Source organism: Moschus berezovskii, chromosome 16 (assembly GCF_049115385.1).
Source record: "Moschus berezovskii isolate FMDL1 chromosome 16, NW_MosBer_1.0, whole genome shotgun sequence".
NCBI classification, from domain to species: Eukaryota; Metazoa; Chordata; class Mammalia; order Artiodactyla; family Moschidae; genus Moschus; species Moschus berezovskii.
Genome location: NC_142475.1, coordinates 82,119,609 through 82,137,858, shown reverse-complemented (window position 1 = coordinate 82,137,858; position 18,250 = coordinate 82,119,609). Strand labels below are relative to the sequence as shown.

General features: G+C 64.8%; 1 protein-coding gene and 1 pseudogene across 1 annotated transcript; one reads left to right on the top strand and one right to left on the bottom strand.

Moving 5' to 3' along the window:
- Window positions 1-1,889: 1,889 nt before the first annotated feature.
- LOC148775294 (large ribosomal subunit protein eL38 pseudogene) lies at window positions 1,890-2,421 on the bottom strand (annotated as a pseudogene).
- Window positions 2,422-11,273: 8,852 nt separating this feature from the next.
- Window positions 11,274-14,756, top strand: ARC (activity regulated cytoskeleton associated protein). The gene is made up of 3 exons (XM_055432705.2): window positions 11,274-13,400; window positions 13,669-13,805; window positions 14,012-14,756. Exon 1 carries the CDS (start codon window positions 11,590-11,592, stop codon window positions 12,778-12,780), a length of 1,191 nt encoding a protein of 396 aa, XP_055288680.1. The 5' UTR covers window positions 11,274-11,589; the 3' UTR covers window positions 12,781-13,400; window positions 13,669-13,805; window positions 14,012-14,756.
- The last annotated feature ends 3,494 nt before the right edge of the window (window positions 14,757-18,250 follow it).

Here is an 18,250-nt window from a genome sequence, read left to right as displayed (position 1 = left end):
CACGGGAAAAACCATAGCCTTGACTAGACGGACCTTTGTTGGCAAAGTAATGTCTCTGCTTTTTAATATGCTGTCTAGGTTTGTCAGAAGTTTCCTTCCAAGGAGTAAGCGTCTTTTAATTTCATGGCTGCAGTCACCATCTGCAGTGATTTTGGAGCCCAAAAAAATAAAGTCTGACACTGTTTCCACTGTTTCCCCATCTATTTCCCATGAGGTCATAAGAGTGGGGCCCTTTTCCAGTAGGACTAATGTCTATATCAGAAGAGGATGATGGCTCTCAATTCCCCTCCTTCTCACAAACCAAGAAAAGGCCTCGTGAGAACACCTCAAGAAGATAGCCGTCTACCAGCCAAGAGAACTCTCACTAGAAACCAGATGGACTGACACCCCGATCTTGGACTTGCCAGCCTCCAGAACTGTGAGAAATGTCTTGTTTAAGCTGCCCAGTCAATGGTGTTTTGTTACAGGGACCTGAACTGACTGACACTGGGAATGGTGAGGGTGATGGTGGTGATGCTGATGCTGATGATGGGACTGGTGATGGTGGGATTGGTGATGGGATTGGTGATGATGGGACTGGTGATGGTGGGATTGGTGATGGTGACGGTGATGGGATTGGTGATGGTGATGGTGATGGGATTGGTGATGATGGGACTGGTGATGGTGGGATTAGTGATGGTGATGGGATTGGTGATGGTGGGATTGGTGATGGTGATGGGATTGGTGATAGTGATGGTGATGGGATTGGTGATGGTGATTGTGATGGGATTGGTGATGGTGATGGGATTGGTGATGGTGGGATTGGTGATGGTGATGGTGATGGGATTGGTGATGGTGGGATTGGTGATAGTGATGGTGATGGGATTGGTGATGGTGATGGTGACGGTGATGGGATTGGTGATGGTGATGGTGATGGGATTGGTGATGATGGGACTGGTGATGGTGGGATTAGTGATGGTGATGGGATTGGTGATGGTGGGATTGGTGATGGTGATGGTGATGGGATTGGTGATAGTGATGGTGATGGGATTGGTGATGGTGATTGTGATGGGATTGGTGATGGTGATGGGATTGGTGATGGTGATGGGATTGGTGATGGTGGGATTGGTGATGGTGATGGTGGAATTGGTGATGGTGATGGTGGGATTGGTGATGGTGATGGTGATGGTGGGATTGGTGATAGTGATGGTGATGGTGATGGTGATGGGATTGGTGATGGTGGGATTGGTGATGGTGATGGTGGGATTGGTGATGGTGATGGTGGGATTGGTGATGGTGATGGGATTGGTGATGGTGGGATTGGTGATGGTGATGGTGGGATTGGTGATGGTGATGGTGGGATTGGTGATGGTGATGGTGATGGTGGGATTGGTGATAGTGATGGTGATGGGATTGGTGATGGTGGGATTGGTGATGGTGATGGTGGGATTGGTGATGGTGATGGTGATGGGATTGGTGATGGTGGGATTGGTGATGGTGATGGTGGGATTGGTGATGGTGATGGTGGGATTGGTGATGGTGATGGTGATGGTGGGATTGGTGATAGTGATGGTGATGGGATTGGTGATGGTGGGATTGGTGATGGTGATGGTGGGATTGGTGATGGTGATGGTGATGGGATTGGTGATGGTGGGATTGGTGATGGTGATGGTGGGATTGGTGATAGTGATGGTGATGGGATTGGTGATGGTGGGATTGGTGATGGTGATGGTGATGGTATTGGTAATGGTGATGGTGGGATTGGTGATGGTGGGAGTGGTGATGGTGGGACTGGTGATGGTGGGATTGGTGATGGTGGGATTGGTGATGATGATGGTGATGGGACTGGTGGTGACGGTGACGGTGGTCCTGGCCGTGGAGAGTGATGTGACAGTTATTACACAGCTTATAAATGGGACACTTGGAATTCAGAGCCTGGACTGTGGGTTGTGGATGTTTTTTTTTTTAGAATTAAAAAAATTTTAATACAGTTCAAAGCAGCGTACATGGTTCATTTCAGCTCCTTCAGGGCCAAACCTTGGGGCAGAGACTGCTTCAGCTTCTCTGCCTTCTCTTTGTTTGTGATGACCAAGGTGTAAAGGTATCTGGTGCATCGAACTTTAAACTTCACATTATCCTTATTTTTCTTGATCTCGACAGACTTGGCGTCCTTGCGCTGGGACGTGAGCAGGAAGTCCTTGATTTCCTCAATTTTGCGAGGCATAGCGACGAGGCGTGGGGTGCGCGGCCAGAACGCAGAGGCGAGAAGCGAAGAGAGCCGGGGCCGTGGCTCTTAAACGAGTGCCTCCTGCTGAGAGTGGCCCCAGCGACCACATGTAGTGGGTAGGCCCGCAGGCCTGTCTGGGATGGCTCTCCAGGAAGCCACCTCCTGCCTCCCCAGGCTCCCTCTCATATTGCCAAGGGAGACACTGAGATCCTGAGGGCTCCTGACATGGCATTTTATGTTTATCTAGGAAAGTGTGCCTGCCCAGTTCAAGGGGTGCAGCTCCTCGGGCAGTGCTTAGATGGTAGATGAAGGGCCAGCTTCCACTCAGCTCCCCCAGGCAGGGGCTGGGGCAGCTGGAGATGGACGGCTCCCCACGCTGCTCCTGCCTGTGGCCACAGGCAGTGGGCGGCAAGTTGCTGGGCAGATGAGTCTGCTCTGGTGATGGGCTGGCTCGGATGGGTCCCGGGCTGAGCTGGGTGGGGAGCAGGGCCTGAGAGGGAGGGCTGCACTTGGGGGTCCTGACCCTGCAGGGGTGGGGCTGCCATCTGGGTCCCCAGATCCCCAGGCTCTGCCCCAACCCTGAGGGAGCCAAGCCCCTGAGGCACCCCCGAGGGGGCACGTGGGGCCCCAGGACAGCCTGGTCCTGGGGTGGGCGGTGCTGTCAGGGCCGAGGGTGGGGGGCTGGTGCGGGCCCCTGCCAGGAGGCGGTCTGTTCAGGGCCCTTACAGGAGTGGCCCTCGGGCCTGCCGCGGGGCCAGGGTTCTGTGGAAAGGGCTGTCTCTCAGCTCAGACGGGCTGCATCTGTGGACGTGGGGCACTGACGCTGGAGAGGGTGGGGGCAGCCCAGGCCTGGACCCTGTCCTCAGCTCAGCTTGCAGGATGGACCACTGCCCCCAGAGGCCATACCTGGGCCCTCCTGCTCCCCTCCTCTCCAGGCCCCCCAGGGTTTGTCCCCAGCCCTAGCGCCCGCAGGAGGGCTGGCCTCCTTTGAGGTGGATGAGCAGTGGATGAGGATGCGCCAACAATGACCACTGTCTGCAGGACTGAGGGGCTGGGCCAGAGGCGGTGGTGGCGGGAGGTGCTGGTGGCCCTGGCGGGGCAGGGAGAGCCTCTGCTCGAGACCTGAGGGGTCCCAGGGCTCCCTCCCCGCGGGGAGCACCCCGTCCACAGGGCAGTCATGGGCCGGGGCCAGCACTCAGGTGGGTGGGGACAGGCTTGTTCCCAGAGCCGGTGGGCAGCACCCAGCCCAGAATGGCTGATCCAGCCTGGCCAGCGGACCCAGCCTGGCCTGCGCCCTCAGGCCCTGGCCCCAGGCCCAGCCCCTCTCTCAGGGGCCCGTCCTCTGACGTGCTGCCCAACCCCACTGGGGCCCTGACCCCCAGGCTGTGTGGCCAGGGAGGGGCAAGTGTGTGTTGAGGAGAATCCATGCAGTGGGGGGAGGGTGTGGGGATGCCCGTGGTGGTCCAGGCTGTGTGCTCCTCGACGATCTTGGGCGATTCCTGACCCTTGGGGTGTCACTGTCTCCCGGGCTGGCCCAGTGGCAGGCAGTCTGCTGGAGCTCAGCCAGGAGAGGGAGGGAGGGAGGGAGCAGGGAGGGGGCGCTGTGCCAGGGCAGCGGGGGGAGCCGAGGGGTCCGGGATCTACCCTGGCCTGTAGGGATCAGACCAGTGTCCCCAGGCCAGGAGGCAGCCAGTGCCGTGTGCAGGTCATGGAAGTCACCAGCCCCTCCCCTGAGCACCCCGCCTCCGGCTGCTGTGGCCCCCACACCCTGGGGAGCACCTCCAGATCCACACACAGAACTCAGGACCAAAAACGCAGAAGACAGGCTGTGCGTCGGATGTCCTGCTGATCAGCCCTTTACCCTGAACCTCTGAGGGGCCACCTGCCCATCAGCTGAAGAAACTGAGACTCTTAGAGGGCATCCGGGGTAGCCTGACCCTGCACCTGGCCAGTGGTGGCAGATGGCAGGATGGGGATTGGCCTTGGGGCCAGGAGACTCGGTCATTTGCTCACCAACTGGTACCCCAAGCTCATCCCCTACCCTCCCTGCACCTCAAGCTCCCCGTCTGTAAAATGGGTGACAGTGACTGCCCAGCTGTGTTCCAAGGGGCAGGGAGATGCTCGGCACGCACTGAGGCCCTGTCTCCCACACGCCTTCCGTGTCAACCCTCTTTCCAGAGAGACCCCCAAACCAGGATGGGGGCCCTGGCAAGTGGACTGGCTGTGCAGTGGGTGGGGTCTGCGGCAGAACAGAAGCGCAGACCCTTTATTCAGAGTTGGTAAGAGCTGCCTGGCAGCGACAGCCGGGCACAGGGCGAGGGCACGGATGGTGCCCCAGAGACAGAGGCCCAGGGAGGCGTGGCTGAGCTGTCACCCATGGACAGGTCAGGTAGATATCGGGGCCAGAGGTCATCGCCACCATGCCTGGCATCTGAGAGGCCGGCAGCAGACAGGGAGGCACCACACCCCAGGGTGGGGAGTTGGGGGATGCCAGCCTTGGCAGGCGAGGGGCCTGCAGCTGCGCCAGGCATGCAGCTGTGGATCAGGAGCCCAGGAGAGGCCTCAGCTGGACCGGGGGGCGTGGACAAAACGCGCACGTGGGGCGGGTGGCTTCAAGGGCAGAGGGCTCAGGCCCCAGCCCCAGGGGCAGGGAAGGAGAGGCAAGAGGGAGAATGGAGGTGGGACCCTGGACCTCCGCCGCCTGGCTGGCCGCCACTGTTTCCCGTGCGCGGGGGCGGAGCTGGGACTGAGCCTGCCTTCCGCCTGCCTGTGGCGCCGCCTGCACCTGCGTGGGGAAGCTCCCCGCGTCACAGCGAACTATTCTCAGCCCCGCTCCTTTTATGGCCCCGGAAGTGAGTGGTGGAGGCTGGCGCACTGCGCTGGCTCAGAGATGTAAATGGGAACGAAGAGCATGGCAGCGCAGCGGCCACCACCCCCTCCCTGGCACTGGCGTCTGCAGCACCCGGCTCTGGGAATGTCTCCCCGGGCCGGTTGGCAGTGCACCCCGCATCCTGGCTGAGGGCCCGGCCACCTTCGGGGTTTCTGCTGGGCCCCCGGGGGTCCAGGGAGGCGGTGGGGGCCATGCGCAGCCCGGCTGGGCCACAGTGGGCAGAGAGGAGGTGAGAGCTTCCCAATTCCAACCCCCCGCCCGGGAGCCGGCTCTGCTCTCATCCCTACCCTCTAAATGAGCTCTCAGAGCGGCCCTCCCACCTTCCCCGCACTGTGTCACCCTTCTCACCCTCCGGTGGTCCCCGCCCAGCAGGGCCCCGCTGGGCTGATGGCCCCAGCACGCTTGGGGTGTGGGTGCACCTCTGAGCAGGCAGAGTCTCTTTGGGCAGCGAGCAGGGTGTTTTGTCCACTCCATGTGTCCAGAGCGAGCTCAGGGCCTGGCTGTTGGCCAGCAGGAGCACGCCTCGGCCAGAGAGATCAGGAAGCACACGCATTCTGACATACTGACACAAACGCTCCCTCACACACACTACAGACTGCGCAGGTGGGAGGATGCTGCGCTCAGGGGCTCCGACGGTGGCACGGGGCGGATGAGGCCCACATGCACCGGGAGGCTGGGGAGCCTTCCTGGAGGTGGTGACTCTGGGCGCGGATGCAGAAGCCCCGTGAGCCTGGCTGAGCTTTCGAGCTTAGCTTCTGACACTGGGCAGACCTCCATCACCTAAACAAGGTGGTGTGGTGGGCAGCAGGCTGGCGCGCTCAGCGGTCCAGTGCCCTCCTCCTTCCCACCTGGCATGGAGGTCCGCCCCTCAGGGCGCTGAGGATGGTGGGGTCAGCAGGGTCAAGGGATCCGCAGGACGCCACCCCGAGACGCCTCGAGGAGAAGTGGGGGTAGGGTGGGAAAGGGGGTGTCCAGCTCCAGGCCAGGGCGTCTGCCCAGCTGCAGACACTGGGCAGTGAGGGGACAGTGGGCTGCAGCTGCCATGCGGGTGGTCGGCCCGCGAGCGGCGTGCACAGGGTGTCCTCGGCGCCGGCCGGTGTTCCCGCCCCACACCCCTGCCTCCTGGCGCCCCTCTCCAGCCCCCACCAGCAAAGCCACACAGCCTCGCTCCCCTGGCCCCACCTGTCTGACTCCCCGGCAGGTACCCTGGACGCCACGGCTGCTCCTTGAAGGGCCTGACCCTCTGAACGGAGGTGCTGCCGCTGGCATCCCAGTGCCAAGGACAGTGGCCTCGTGGGCAGCATGCCTCAGGCCACACACAGCCTGGCGTCCTCCGGGGACTGTATGGGGGTCACGGCGGTGGCCCTATTTCATGGGTGACCTGCACCTCCCCACCACCCCACCTTGCTCAGTGCCAGCAAATATGGGCTCTGGAAGTTCCGCTTGATTGACTCACCTCACAGCTGAGCAGGGCAGCAATGGCTGGACCCACTCTGTGGGTGAGGAAACTGAGGCTGGGGGTTGCTGAGGGGGCCCACCCCTGGTCACGCAGGATGCGCACTGTGTTCCCGGCGCCTCGGGGAGCCGGCAGACCCCCACGCCCTCTCACCAGCCTGTCCCGCTCTGGCTTACCTGCGGAGGGGCCTGGAGCAGCCCCAGACCCTCTCGCTGGGGGCTTTGCCTTCCCTTCCGCAACGGCTGGGGGTGGCAAGGAAAGAGTGTCCCTTGAGGACGGGCCCTGCCCTGCCCTGCCCATGGCCCCTGCTCGGGCCCTGGTCTGGAGGGTGCAGGGAGGCCCTGCCATGCCAGGATCGTCAGGAAAATGAAGAACTTTCCTTGGCGCAGAGGGAGGAGGGTCTGGGTGTGTGAGGCTGTCTGTTCCGGGGACAGGACGCAGCACACACCCTGCCAACTGGAGAGGAGAGGAAGCCCAGGAGGAGGGGCGGGACAGGAAAGAAAACGCTCCCGCAGCTCCGGGAGCTCAGCCCCCTCCTCCCGCCCCCACGAGGTCCAGCTCCGCTGCCTCCCCGGACCCGCAGGCTGGGCCCAGCCCCCTGCTCAGGGTCACTCCTGCCTCAGGTCAGCACGTGCCCAACCCCCCGGGGCTCCCGCCCTGGCCTCCTGGGCCCTCCCAGGCTCCACTGCAGTAGGCCCTGCAGTCACGCAGGGCGGAGGGACCCCAGCTGTGCGGCCTGCCAGCTCAGGGCCTGGGGAGGGCCCCCGCCTTGCAGGGCATCTGTGAGATGAGGGAGCACATCTCCCTAGGCAGGAGACCACCAGCCCCAGCGGCTTGCCCTTCTCTGCGCCTCCGTTTCCCAGCTGGAAGTTCTCCTCCCAGGCTCAGCTCTCCCCCCGCCCCCTGTGTTCATGGCCCCCGCCTGCCCGGCCTGGCCTCTCCGCGGCCCAGCCCCCCGCAGCTGGGCTCAGGAGCGTGGCTGGACCGGTGGTGCCCTCCTGGCTCTCTGGGCTCAAGCCCCAGGCCATGCAGCCAGCCATCCCCAGGGCCTCTGCTCGGCCTCATTGCTGGGGCCCAGGAAGGTTTTCTGGCCCCACCACTGCCTCGGGGGCAGGGGGACTCCCCCCAGGGGCCACAGGGAGGGGTCCTGACCACTTCCTACCTCCCAGATCCAGGAAGTGATGCTCCGACGGGAGGCTCTGGGCAGGATGAGGGTGGCGTCCTCGGGTGGGGACCAGGTCAGGCAACAGGACCAGCACTCAGCCTCACTGAACCCCAGGCCCTGGCAGTGTCAGCCCACTTTACAGATAGCCGAGCCTCATGTGGGCAACCGCCAACTGTCTCCCAACCAGAAAGGGAGGGAGAAGAGCCCACTGTCTCGCCCGCTCTGTGCCAGGCCGGCTTTGGGCTCCGTAGCTCAGTTGTGAGGGTGTGGACGCCGTCCTGGGGCCGCCATCACACCCGGCTCTCAGCTCTGAGTGCCCGGCTGAGCAAGAGGGAAGCAGCAACCGCGGGAGACCTGGGTTCAGGTCTGTTCAGGGCGAGGGGTGGGCAGCAGCACTGGCCAGGGTGGGCAGATCCTCGGCACCGGCGGGCGGGCAGGCACAGGAGTTGGGAGGAGGCCCCACCGAGTGGCAGGATGGGCAGCAGGCACACGTGGAGGGCGGGCACCTGGACCCCAGGCCAAAGCCGTGCAGCAAGGGCCAGGTGAGAGTGGGTGGCTGCCGGCTGCTGCAGGGGACCCCGCGGCTCTCCCTCCACAGCCCCCTCCCTGCCGTAGGAGGCAGTGCCCTGACCGGGGGGCGGGGGGGTCCATGACAGCGGGAACCCTGCCTGCAGGTGCGTGTGCCCCCGCTGCGGGCTGACGCAAGGCTACGAGGCTGCAGGGTGGTGGCTGGGGCCCTGCTGGAGACGCAGGCCAAACCTGGCTCCCAGAATGCACCCCAGACCCTGGAAGAGGGGTGCGGAGGGAGGCTTGGGCCCAACAGCCTGTCCCACCCCGCCCCGCCAAGGAATGCCCCCGCGTCTGTGGGGCCTGGGCCCAGCTCTGAGGGGTCTGCAGAGGTAGGTGTGGACCCTGGGGATGGAACCTGGTCAACCTGATCACGGAGCAGCCCTGGGAAGGCAGGTGCTGCTGGGAGGCGGGAGGCCCGCCAGAGAGGGTGGGAGACCCGGGGCTGAAACAAGGGTCTCAGCATCAGGAGAGCAGCCCCTGGGGGCTAGGAGCCCCGAGCCCTAGGGGCAGAGCGTTAGAACCCGCAGGGGCTTGAATGGGGGCCACCTGGACCCTCACACTGGGCAGACCCAGCCTCCCCTGCTCAGCCCCCTCCGTCCCGGGCAGGTGAGGCCTCAGGAACTGCCAGGCCTGAGGAGCAGCCGCCCAGCTGGGCTCTGAGAGCTGGGGTCGGGGGGCTGGGCCCTGCTCCGTCCTTGCACAGCCCCGCTGCCTGCTGCCCCTGCCCCTCCTCAGCCTGAGCCGGCCTGCTCTTGGTGGGCTGGGGCTGGAGGCTTTCAGCCCCGCGGACGACGGGGAAGGCGGGGGCAGTCCCCCCAGGCATGGAGCTGGCCAGGCCTTCTCTCCGGAGGCGGCGGGAGAATGGAGCCTGAGGCTGCAGCGCGGGGGTGTGCTGAGGGCTTCTGGGGCGATAATTGGGCAGCGATTAAGTGTTCCCGGAGCAGCGGCTGTGGCCTGTCACCTGTCACAGCGGCCTTGTGAGCGCAGCCTCTGTGCAGTGCCCCCCGTGCCCACGGCAGGCTGGGCTGGCCAGGCAGAGGGGCCACCGAGGGCCGGGGTCGAGGCCAGCCCACCTGCCAGGCTGCCCTGAGACCCGCTCTCCTGCCCACAGAGGTGATGCCCACCTCCAACCTCCTGCCCCAGCTGCCCCATGGCTCAGGGGCCACAGGGCCTCTGTACACTGAGGGGTGAGCAGCCACCCCCCACTGGTCACTCAGGTGCTGGCTCTGGCACCCCCGCCACACACAGGTGTGCACACACAAGCACACAGGTGTGCACGTGCGGTCCCTGCCTTTCTGGCTCGCCACGGGCCTCTCCTGACCAGGGCCCTCAGTCGCGGTCGCCGGCTCGCGGCCCCTCCGGGCGGCGATGACCAGCCTGCTCACGCACACAGACACCCTACCGCCTCCAGCCCCGGGATTCCTGTTCTGGCAGCGGCTTGCCCACTCCCCACCCTGCTCCCTCTCTGCTCACCCACTCGCCTTCTAATTAAAATTAGAAATGCCAGGAGCGCGATTCAGGGGGAGTTTCTGCCAGGGAGACGTTCCTCCCGGCTTAGAGCGGGAAAGGAGGTGGCAGCTTGGCTCTGAGGGGTGCTCCCAGGACAGCAGGGGGCTCCGGGAGGGCCCAGAGTGGGGACTGCAGCGTGGGCGCCTGTGTGCCCTCGCGCGTGTGAGCAAGACACTGGGGGCAGGTGGGCCTGGCATGAGGGGGTAGGTGTGGACAGGGATGACTGAGATGATGACAGGATGGGGGGAGGACGGGCGGGTGGGAGGTGTGAGTGTGTGGGGGAGGGGTGAGTGTGCAGTGTGTGTGTGAGGGCGCTGGCCGCGGGGAAGGCGTCTGGACAGGCAGTGGTGCGTGGCTGCGGGCAGTGTGTACCACCTGTGCCCGCAGAACTGCAGAGGACCTGGGACCACAGCCATCTGTCACAGGCATCCAGGGGGAGGTCCCTTCCCCACACTGTTGCCAGGGAGGCAGAAGGGACCTCCCTCCGGAGGGAATCTCAGCTTCCGGAGCCCCATTCCTTATATGGTGCTTTGCTTCTCTGCCTCCAACCGCACCAGGCTGCCAGTACCCTCCTCCCCCCCCCCAACCCCCCACCTCCATCCTCCCAAAGCCTTGGAGCTTCTGACCAGTTCTGGTTGTGTTCTGGGGGCTCTGGGGCCACACCCTGCAGTGGAAGGCAGGACCCCTCCATCTCCCCCACCCCCTGCCCCCAAAAGCAGCCTCCAGGTGTTCCTGGAGGCACCAGGTGAAGAAGTCCTGGCCTCAGCAGAGACCTAGGAGTGGGGTGACAGACGGTCATGCCCAGCTACTGCCAGCCAGGCACACACACACCCACTCCATGGCCAGGGGAGCTGGGGGAGCCAAGCCCTGGGTGTAAGTCACTCACACAGGGCGCAGGGCCAGCCCCAGGCCTGGATTCAGGGGCTCCCAGGCAGGGACAGAGGGATCAGGCCAAGTCGGGGACCCACACCTGACACCTGGGAGCGTATGTGTGCACATGAACATGCCTCAGGGTCTTCAGATCAAGGGAAGAGGGTCCGAGTGCCGCGGTGGCGGCCAGGTCTCACCTGTGGCTGAACGTCCTGCAGACCCGGGCTGGGCAAGGTCAGGGCCTAGGGCCTGCACCGGTGACCCTGGGGCGCAAAGTCCAGCACTCCCTCCCACCCCCATCCTCCATAGGCAGGAGGTGGCAGTCACCGGAGGAACAAGCCGGGAAGGGCCCGGGAGAGGGGCTTCCTCCTTACCTCCGGGTGGGGGCCCCAGGGCGCTCACCTGGCCTCCCTGCCCGGCGCTGGCTGAGGGGGCGTCGCGGTCCATGCCCAGCTCCATCCCTGGGTCCCCGCGGGCTGAATGGGTCGGGGAGGGGGCGGCGGGAGCATTAGTCACCCCGGGCGGCCGGGTGTGCAGGGGGTGGGTCCTCCCTCCGCCGGGAGCGCGCGTGGGCGCGGGAAGGCGGGCCGGCAGGCTGGGGGCGCGGGCGGGGAGCGGGCGCCCGGGCCAATCGGAGCCGAGGCTCGGCGACGGGGCCGCCCACGGGCCGCGCTGGCGGCATAAAGAGCCGGCGGCGGAGCCCCAGCGAAGAGCTCAGGCGCTGAGTCCTCCCGCTCCGCTGCCGCCGCCGCAGCTGCCGCCGCCGCGACCAGCCGGGACCGGCCGCTCCTTCCCGGGACCCGCCCGCCGCGCCTCGCAGCTCCGCGCAGCCGGCCCCCAGCAGCCCCTCGCCGTCCCCAAGAGGACTTTGCAGCCTCCCTCTCCCCGCTGTCCGAGCGAGCCCCGCCGCAACCTGCGAGCCGATGGAGTTGGACCACAGGACGACCGGCGGCCTCCACGCCTACCCCGGGCCCCGCGGCGGGCCGGCCGCCAAGCCCAACGTGATCCTGCAGATCGGTAAGTGCCGGGCGGAGATGCTGGAGCACGTGCGGAGGACCCATCGGCACCTGCTCGCTGAGGTGTCCAAGCAGGTGGAGCGGGAGCTGAAGGGGCTGCACCGGTCCGTGGGCAAGCTGGAGAGCAACCTGGACGGGTACGTGCCCACTGGCGACTCGCAGCGCTGGAAGAAGTCTATCAAGGCCTGCCTGAGCCGCTGCCAGGAGACCATCGCAAACCTGGAGCGCTGGGTCAAGCGGGAGATGCACGTGTGGCGGGAGGTCTTCTACCGGCTGGAGAGGTGGGCCGACCGCCTGGAGTCCGCGGGCGGCAAGTACCCGGTGGGCAGCGACCCCGCGCGCCACACAGTCTCTGTGGGTGTCGGGGGTCCCGAGAGCTACTGCCAGGAGGCGGACAATTACGACTACACGGTCAGCCCCTATGCCATCACCCCCCCGCCGGCTGCCGGCCAGCTGCCCGGGCAGGAGGAGGTGGAAGCCCAGCAGTACCCGCCCTGGGGGCCGGGGGAGGACGGGCAGCTGAGCCCCGGCGTGGACACGCAGGTCTTCGAGGACCCGCGGGAGTTCCTCAGCCACCTGGAGGACTACCTGCGTCAGGTGGGCGGCTCCGAGGAGTACTGGCTGTCTCAGATCCAGAACCACATGAACGGGCCAGCCAAGAAGTGGTGGGAGTTCAAGCAGGGCTCGGTGAAGAACTGGGTGGAGTTCAAGAAGGAGTTCCTGCAGTACAGCGAGGGCACGCTGTCCCGGGAGGCTATCCAGCGGGAGCTGGACCTGCCGCAGAAGCAGGGTGAGCCGCTGGACCAGTTCCTGTGGCGCAAGCGGGACCTGTACCAGACGCTGTATGTGGACGCAGAGGAGGAGGAGATCATACAGTATGTGGTGGGCACCCTGCAGCCCAAGCTCAAGCGTTTCCTGCGGCCCCCGCTGCCCAAGACCCTGGAGCAGCTCATCCAGAAGGGCATGGAGGTGCAGGACGGCCTGGAGCAGGCGGCCGAGCCTGCTGGCCCCCACCTGCCCGCTGAGGAGGAGGCCGAGGCCCTCACGCCTGCCCTCACCAACGAGTCCGTAGCCAGCGACCGGACTCAGCCCGAGTAGAGGGTGCTGGCCCCGCCTGCCCGCCTGTGGCCCTCACCTGCCGGAACTTTAGAGTGGGCCCACCCCTGCAGGGGAGCCCTTAGTCTCCTCGTGCAGCTGGACACTCACCTCGGCCTCCTAGCCTGACTCCAACAGACACGCGTGACCCAGATGCGGGCAGTGTCCCCCAGACAGCCAAGGGGCTCCCCTTCCTCGCAGACCCAGCCCTCACCCTCCCTGCGTCTGTCTTCCCCATGGTGGACTGGCCTGAGTCAGCAACCCCGCCTTCCATGCTCTCAGGCCATGACAGTTTCCTCCTCCTGTTCAATGCCTGGGCCCTCTGGGCACTCAGAAACCCAGTGTCCAGATGGCATGGGCCGGCGTGCACCCAGCTCAAGGAACACCCCAGAGCAGAAGCTCAGGGGCCACTGGTGCCCCCGGAGCCTGGGCTTCAGTGAAGCTACTTCTCCTGGCAGTCGCCGTGACCGGCTGGCACCCCTGCTGCCCCCTGGGGCAGCTGGCCAGCCTCGGGCAGTGTGGCTCCCTCCCCCTGGAGGAGAGCCCAAGCTCAAGACACAGCAGCAGCAGCAGCCGCAGTGGCAGCAACAGACCTGGCGACTCGGTGCCTCCTGGCCCCTCAGGTGAGCCTCTGCCCTTGGCACCACCGCCAGGGGGCACCATAGGGCTGGGAGGGCCCTGGGCCAAGCCCACCCTCCCAGGCGAGCCCATGGAGGCTTAGAGCCCCTGGCGTCCCCATAAATCAGCTGTTGGGATGGGGTTTGGTCGTGCGGAGGGGAGACCCCAGGGGTCAGGGAGGGGGCTGACAGGGGGCTGGGAGGGGACAGGGCTGGGGGAGGTTGCTGACCCAGCTCTCACAGGGCCCTGTGTTTTCTCTCCCTGCAACACCAGTGATTCACGCCAGCCTGGAGAGCGACAGAGCCCCGTTCGGTGACTCACCCACGGCAGGCGGCAGGTCCCCTGGGGCCTGAGTCCTCCAGCCCGGCTGAGGCAGCAGCCGGCCCCCGGAGCCAGGAGAGCGACGACAGGTACTCAGGGGACCCCACCCCCTGCTGTCCTCACCAGGGGCCCCCCAGCTCCCCCCAGCCCCTGGCCCCAGGCCCCTAGTCCTCTGGGCCAGCTGAGAAACAGCCCCCTGGGACCCCAGGGACTCGCTCTCTGAGAGGGCAGCCCTGCCCTGCCCTGCCCTGGTGGTCCCTGAGTCCCTGACCACCCGTGTTTTCCTTCCTTTCAGGTCTCCAGGCTCCCGCAGAGCCTTTGCTGCTGTGCCCGGCACTGTCCCTTCTCCTCTCCCCCTACAAGCTGCCTGCACGAGAGGAGAAGCCTGAGACCAGAGGAGGGGGCCCAGCAGAGAGCTGGCGGTGCAGAGGGGCCAGTGCGAGGGCCAGGGCCTGCCGCTGTGCCCGCCCCGCTGGCTGCCCACTGCCTGCCGCCCCCAGGGCCGCCGCCTTCCTGGGCCTGGCCTGGCTCCCACCCCGGAGCCCCTGCCCGCTGTGCGGCCATCCTCTGCCGCCAGAGCTTCCGCCATGGCTGCCCCTGCCCGGCGGCCCCAGCCCCAGCCCCAGGAGGCCTGGAAGCCTCTGCCCCTGGGGCTCACTTAGGCTCCATGCCAGGCCCTGCCATGGCCCAGCCCGGACCCCCACTGCCCCAGCCACCAACAGCCTGGTGCTGGCCGGCCACCTGTGTCTGCAGCCCAAGCAGGCCTGGTTGGGGGCTCCCAGACTCGGGAGACCAGCTCCCACAGGAAACTGCCAGCCCCTCCGTCCTGCCAGCGCCGCCCCCCGCCCCAGATTTTATTTTTGCACATAAGCCATAACCTGATCTCCTGGCACAGGCTACCGGGAGGCCCCAAGGTTCTCAGGGGGGTGTGGTCAAGTCCCCACTCGCCATGGATCAAGCCTCGAATGTCAGGCCAGGCCATGTCCACCCTGCCACCTCACCTGAAGACAGACGCTTTTTCTAAGACTTTGTTAATAAAACGCTGAAACTTACTAGCATGTGTGTGCTGCTGTTTCTCTGCTGGCTGGAGGGGGCCTGCAGAGGGAGGCCGCTCAGGGTGGTGGGACCCTGGAACCCAGGGGTAGGGCTGACCATCTCAGAACACCAGAGCCACTGCCGTTCATGTGGAGTGGACGACAAGGGATGCGCCGGGGGTGGGGAGGTGGCTGGCCGGGGTGCCAGACACGCATCTGCTGCCAGGACTCCGCCTGCCCAGAGGCCTGTGGGCCCAGAGGGGATTCTCACGGTCTGGACCCGTGAGAGTTGGGAAAGGTCCCTGCTGCGAGAAGACCCTGGTGAGTCCTGGCTGCAGGGTCTTAAGCCTGGTCGTTCTGAGCCTCACATTGCTCAGTCACTCAGGTGTGTCCGACTCTGTGACCCCGTGGACTGCAGCACGCCGGGCTCCCCTGTCTGTTGCTATCTCCCAAGGTGGTGATGCTCTCTAGCCATCTCATCCTCTGCCACCTCCTCCTCTTGCCCTCAATCTTTCCCAGCATCAGGGTCTTTTCTAATGAGTCAGCTCTTCGCATCCGGTGGGCAAAGGATTGGAGATTCAGCTTCAGCATCAGTCTTTCCAGTGAATACTGGAAAGTGAAAAGCCTCACATTCCTCGTCTGCAGACAGAGAAGCCATCACTAAAACCATTGTGGGCTCGAGACCTTAGACAGGAGGCAGTCCACAGTGTGCGTATAAGCCGTAACACACCCACCTGCCTTCGTGGGGGACGCCAGGTCCTTACAGGAGACGGGCAGGCGGCCTGTGCAGGGGAGGAGTGGGGCTCGGACCCCTCCACCAGGCAGTGTGGAGTGAGAAGCAGGCCTGAGGAGGTGGACCTGGAGGGGTTTGTGTAGAGGAGTCAGCTCACCAGGGGGTGGGATGACAGGGCCAGCTCCGAGTCCCAGGGCAGGGGCCCCTCGGCACGGGACATCTCCTTTGGTGAAGGCCCAGCTCTGCTCTTCAGGTCTTTCAGCTGATGGACCCTGGCCCACCCAGATTATCTCCCTTGATCTTTACTTTCAGTCGTCTGATACAGAATGTCTGTCGCACTCATAACAGACCCTCAGGACCTCTCGTGGGTGAGGGTCTGACGGAAGGCCTGGTACAGGCGTTCAGGTACAGGCGTACAGGTACGCCCCGGCCAGGCTGGTGGTAAAAGCCCCCTCCCAGCCTCCCAGCTGCCGTGGTCGTCGGTGGGCACTTGTGGCCTGCTGGGGCTCGCCCTGTCCTCAGAAGGGGCTGCTCTGCTGGGTGGGGTGGGGGACCGGGCACGGCTGCCCCTGCTGAGAGGACTGCGCCCACGGGGACACAGGGGACGCCCGGGAAGGCCGGAAACACACGGGAGCAGCAAGAACCACCTGCTGCCAGGAACGCCGTCACTGTGCACGCAGAACCGTGCGGGCGCCCTTGTGACGCCCTAGGTGAAGGCCGCCTCTTCCCTGTTCTCCTCCTTTATTCCTTTCAAACACTGAGTGCTGACAAGAATGGGGAAGGAAATCAGCAGAAACAGGAGGCTGGGCACCATGGTGATGCCTGGGAGTCAGTCATTTCTCCGGGAGACCTACTCCTGCTCACATTAAAAGCTGGGTGTTCTGGGCGTTTTTTCCTTTTGATGTGAATTTCCTGCCTGTAATTGGGTGATTGTAGAACAGGCGAGCTGAACACTCTCAACAATCTGAGATGTGGCTCCATGTGTTTGTGTCCCAAGAAAAGGGGCGGGAGGGCGGAGTGGAGTGGGCTGGCGCGGGCCGGGCAGCCAGACCTCCAGCCGTCCTGGAGAATCCCCCAGCCCTGGCCCCGGACAGGGTGCTCCCTGTCCCCACCCCCGCTGTCCCCTATCCAGACCGCTCAGGCCCCAGTCTCATTTCCTCCCTCCCGGGCAGGGAAGCTGGATCTAGGAGGGCAGAGATGGGACCGGGGGCGGGGTTGCCCAGAGGGGCCCACCCTGCACTCCCAGATTGGTGGGGGGCTTCTGAGCCAGGAGGGCTGGGGCTCAAGTCCCAGGGCCTCTCTTTCTATAAAATCGAGTCTACCTGCGGAGCTGGTGTGAGGCTGTGAGGGCAGGGTGCCGGCCAGGGGAGGCTCAGCATGTCGGGTGCGGCTGCCCCCAGGCCCAGCCAACCTGGAACCCCAGGCCTGTGCCCCCGATGGGCTTTCATGGGCTGGCAGGATAGGTCTTGTTGCCTGTGACTTCTCTGGCTGCCCAGGGGTGTCACAGACTCTCCGTGCCCTGAGGTGAGGGGGACAGTGACTCTGGTCCAAGGTGTGAAGTATACTCCGGGCCTCCCCTGATCTGAGGCTCAGGGGTGCAGGGACCCACCCAGGACTCCCTGTCTTCCAGGCCTACCTCCTGGAAGATGCTCAAAGTAATGAATTTCTTGAAGGGGTGCTCCTGACCTGGAGATCCAAGCTGGTTCGGCTGAAGGGCTGCTGCTATAAAGCCTGCTCCTCTTCCTGCTGAGGACTGTCAGAAGACTGTCTACAGGAGGACAATGTGCTTTCTGGCCCCACTGACCCCACTGTCCCCTCCCCTTGGCCACTCATGACCCCTGCTTCTGACCAGTCACCGCCCCCCGGCCCTGGCTGCCCACTGGCCCAAATTATGAGACTCCTCTCTTGCCTCTTCCCCTTTTCTCGTTTCTCCCCAGTGAGGGGTCCCTGCAGACCTGCCAGCCGGCCTAGGGGCTCTCCCATGCTGCCTGCCGAGTGCCCAGCTGGTGCCCCGCTTCCGCAGCAGCTGGGACGGGAGGAATACGTCCACCTGTTTCCTCCAGGAAGGAGGCCGGGCAGCCCAGCACCCAGCCCTCCGCACGAGGGGGCAACAGCTGCGGGGGCTCCTCTGGCCTTCCACCCCCACTCTTCTCTGGATGGCCTCTCCACGGGTGGGGAAACTGAGGCCCAGCAGAAGCCAGGGTCCGCAGTTTTTCCCGACGGCCTCCTCCACATCTCTGCCAGCCCGGATCAGGCAGCCAGGGCCCCTGCTCTGGGCCCCTCCACTGGGTCCCCTTGCCCTTTGTCACCCTGAACCAGCATCACGCTGCCCGTCCACTAGCCATCCTGTCTTTACCACTCCAGACCCCTGCAGAGGACCCCAGAACCCCAGGGCTGCCCCCAGGCCACCTCGGGGGCCCCAGGAGAGCAATGTGGGTTATGGCGGGAGCTGGAGCCAGACCCCAGGGCTGTGGAGTAGCCAGCGGGGCAGCCTTTCTGAAAGTGGGAAGCCGCTGGTGGGGCAGGGGTGCCCTCTCCCAGCCCCCCACCCTGGCTGGCCAGTCTTGCTCTTCTCTCTGTACCCACGTGTCCACCTGGAGCTGCATCTCTGTCCCAGCCCGGGCCTCGCAGCCTCATGATGACCCTGTCCCTGCGGGGACCCCAGGAGAGGCCTGGGCTCCCCCGGCCCACTGCACCGGGCCCTGCCTGCCCACAGCATCTCTCCTGGGCAAGCTGGCTGGAGTTTCCTGTCTCCTCTTCAGAGACC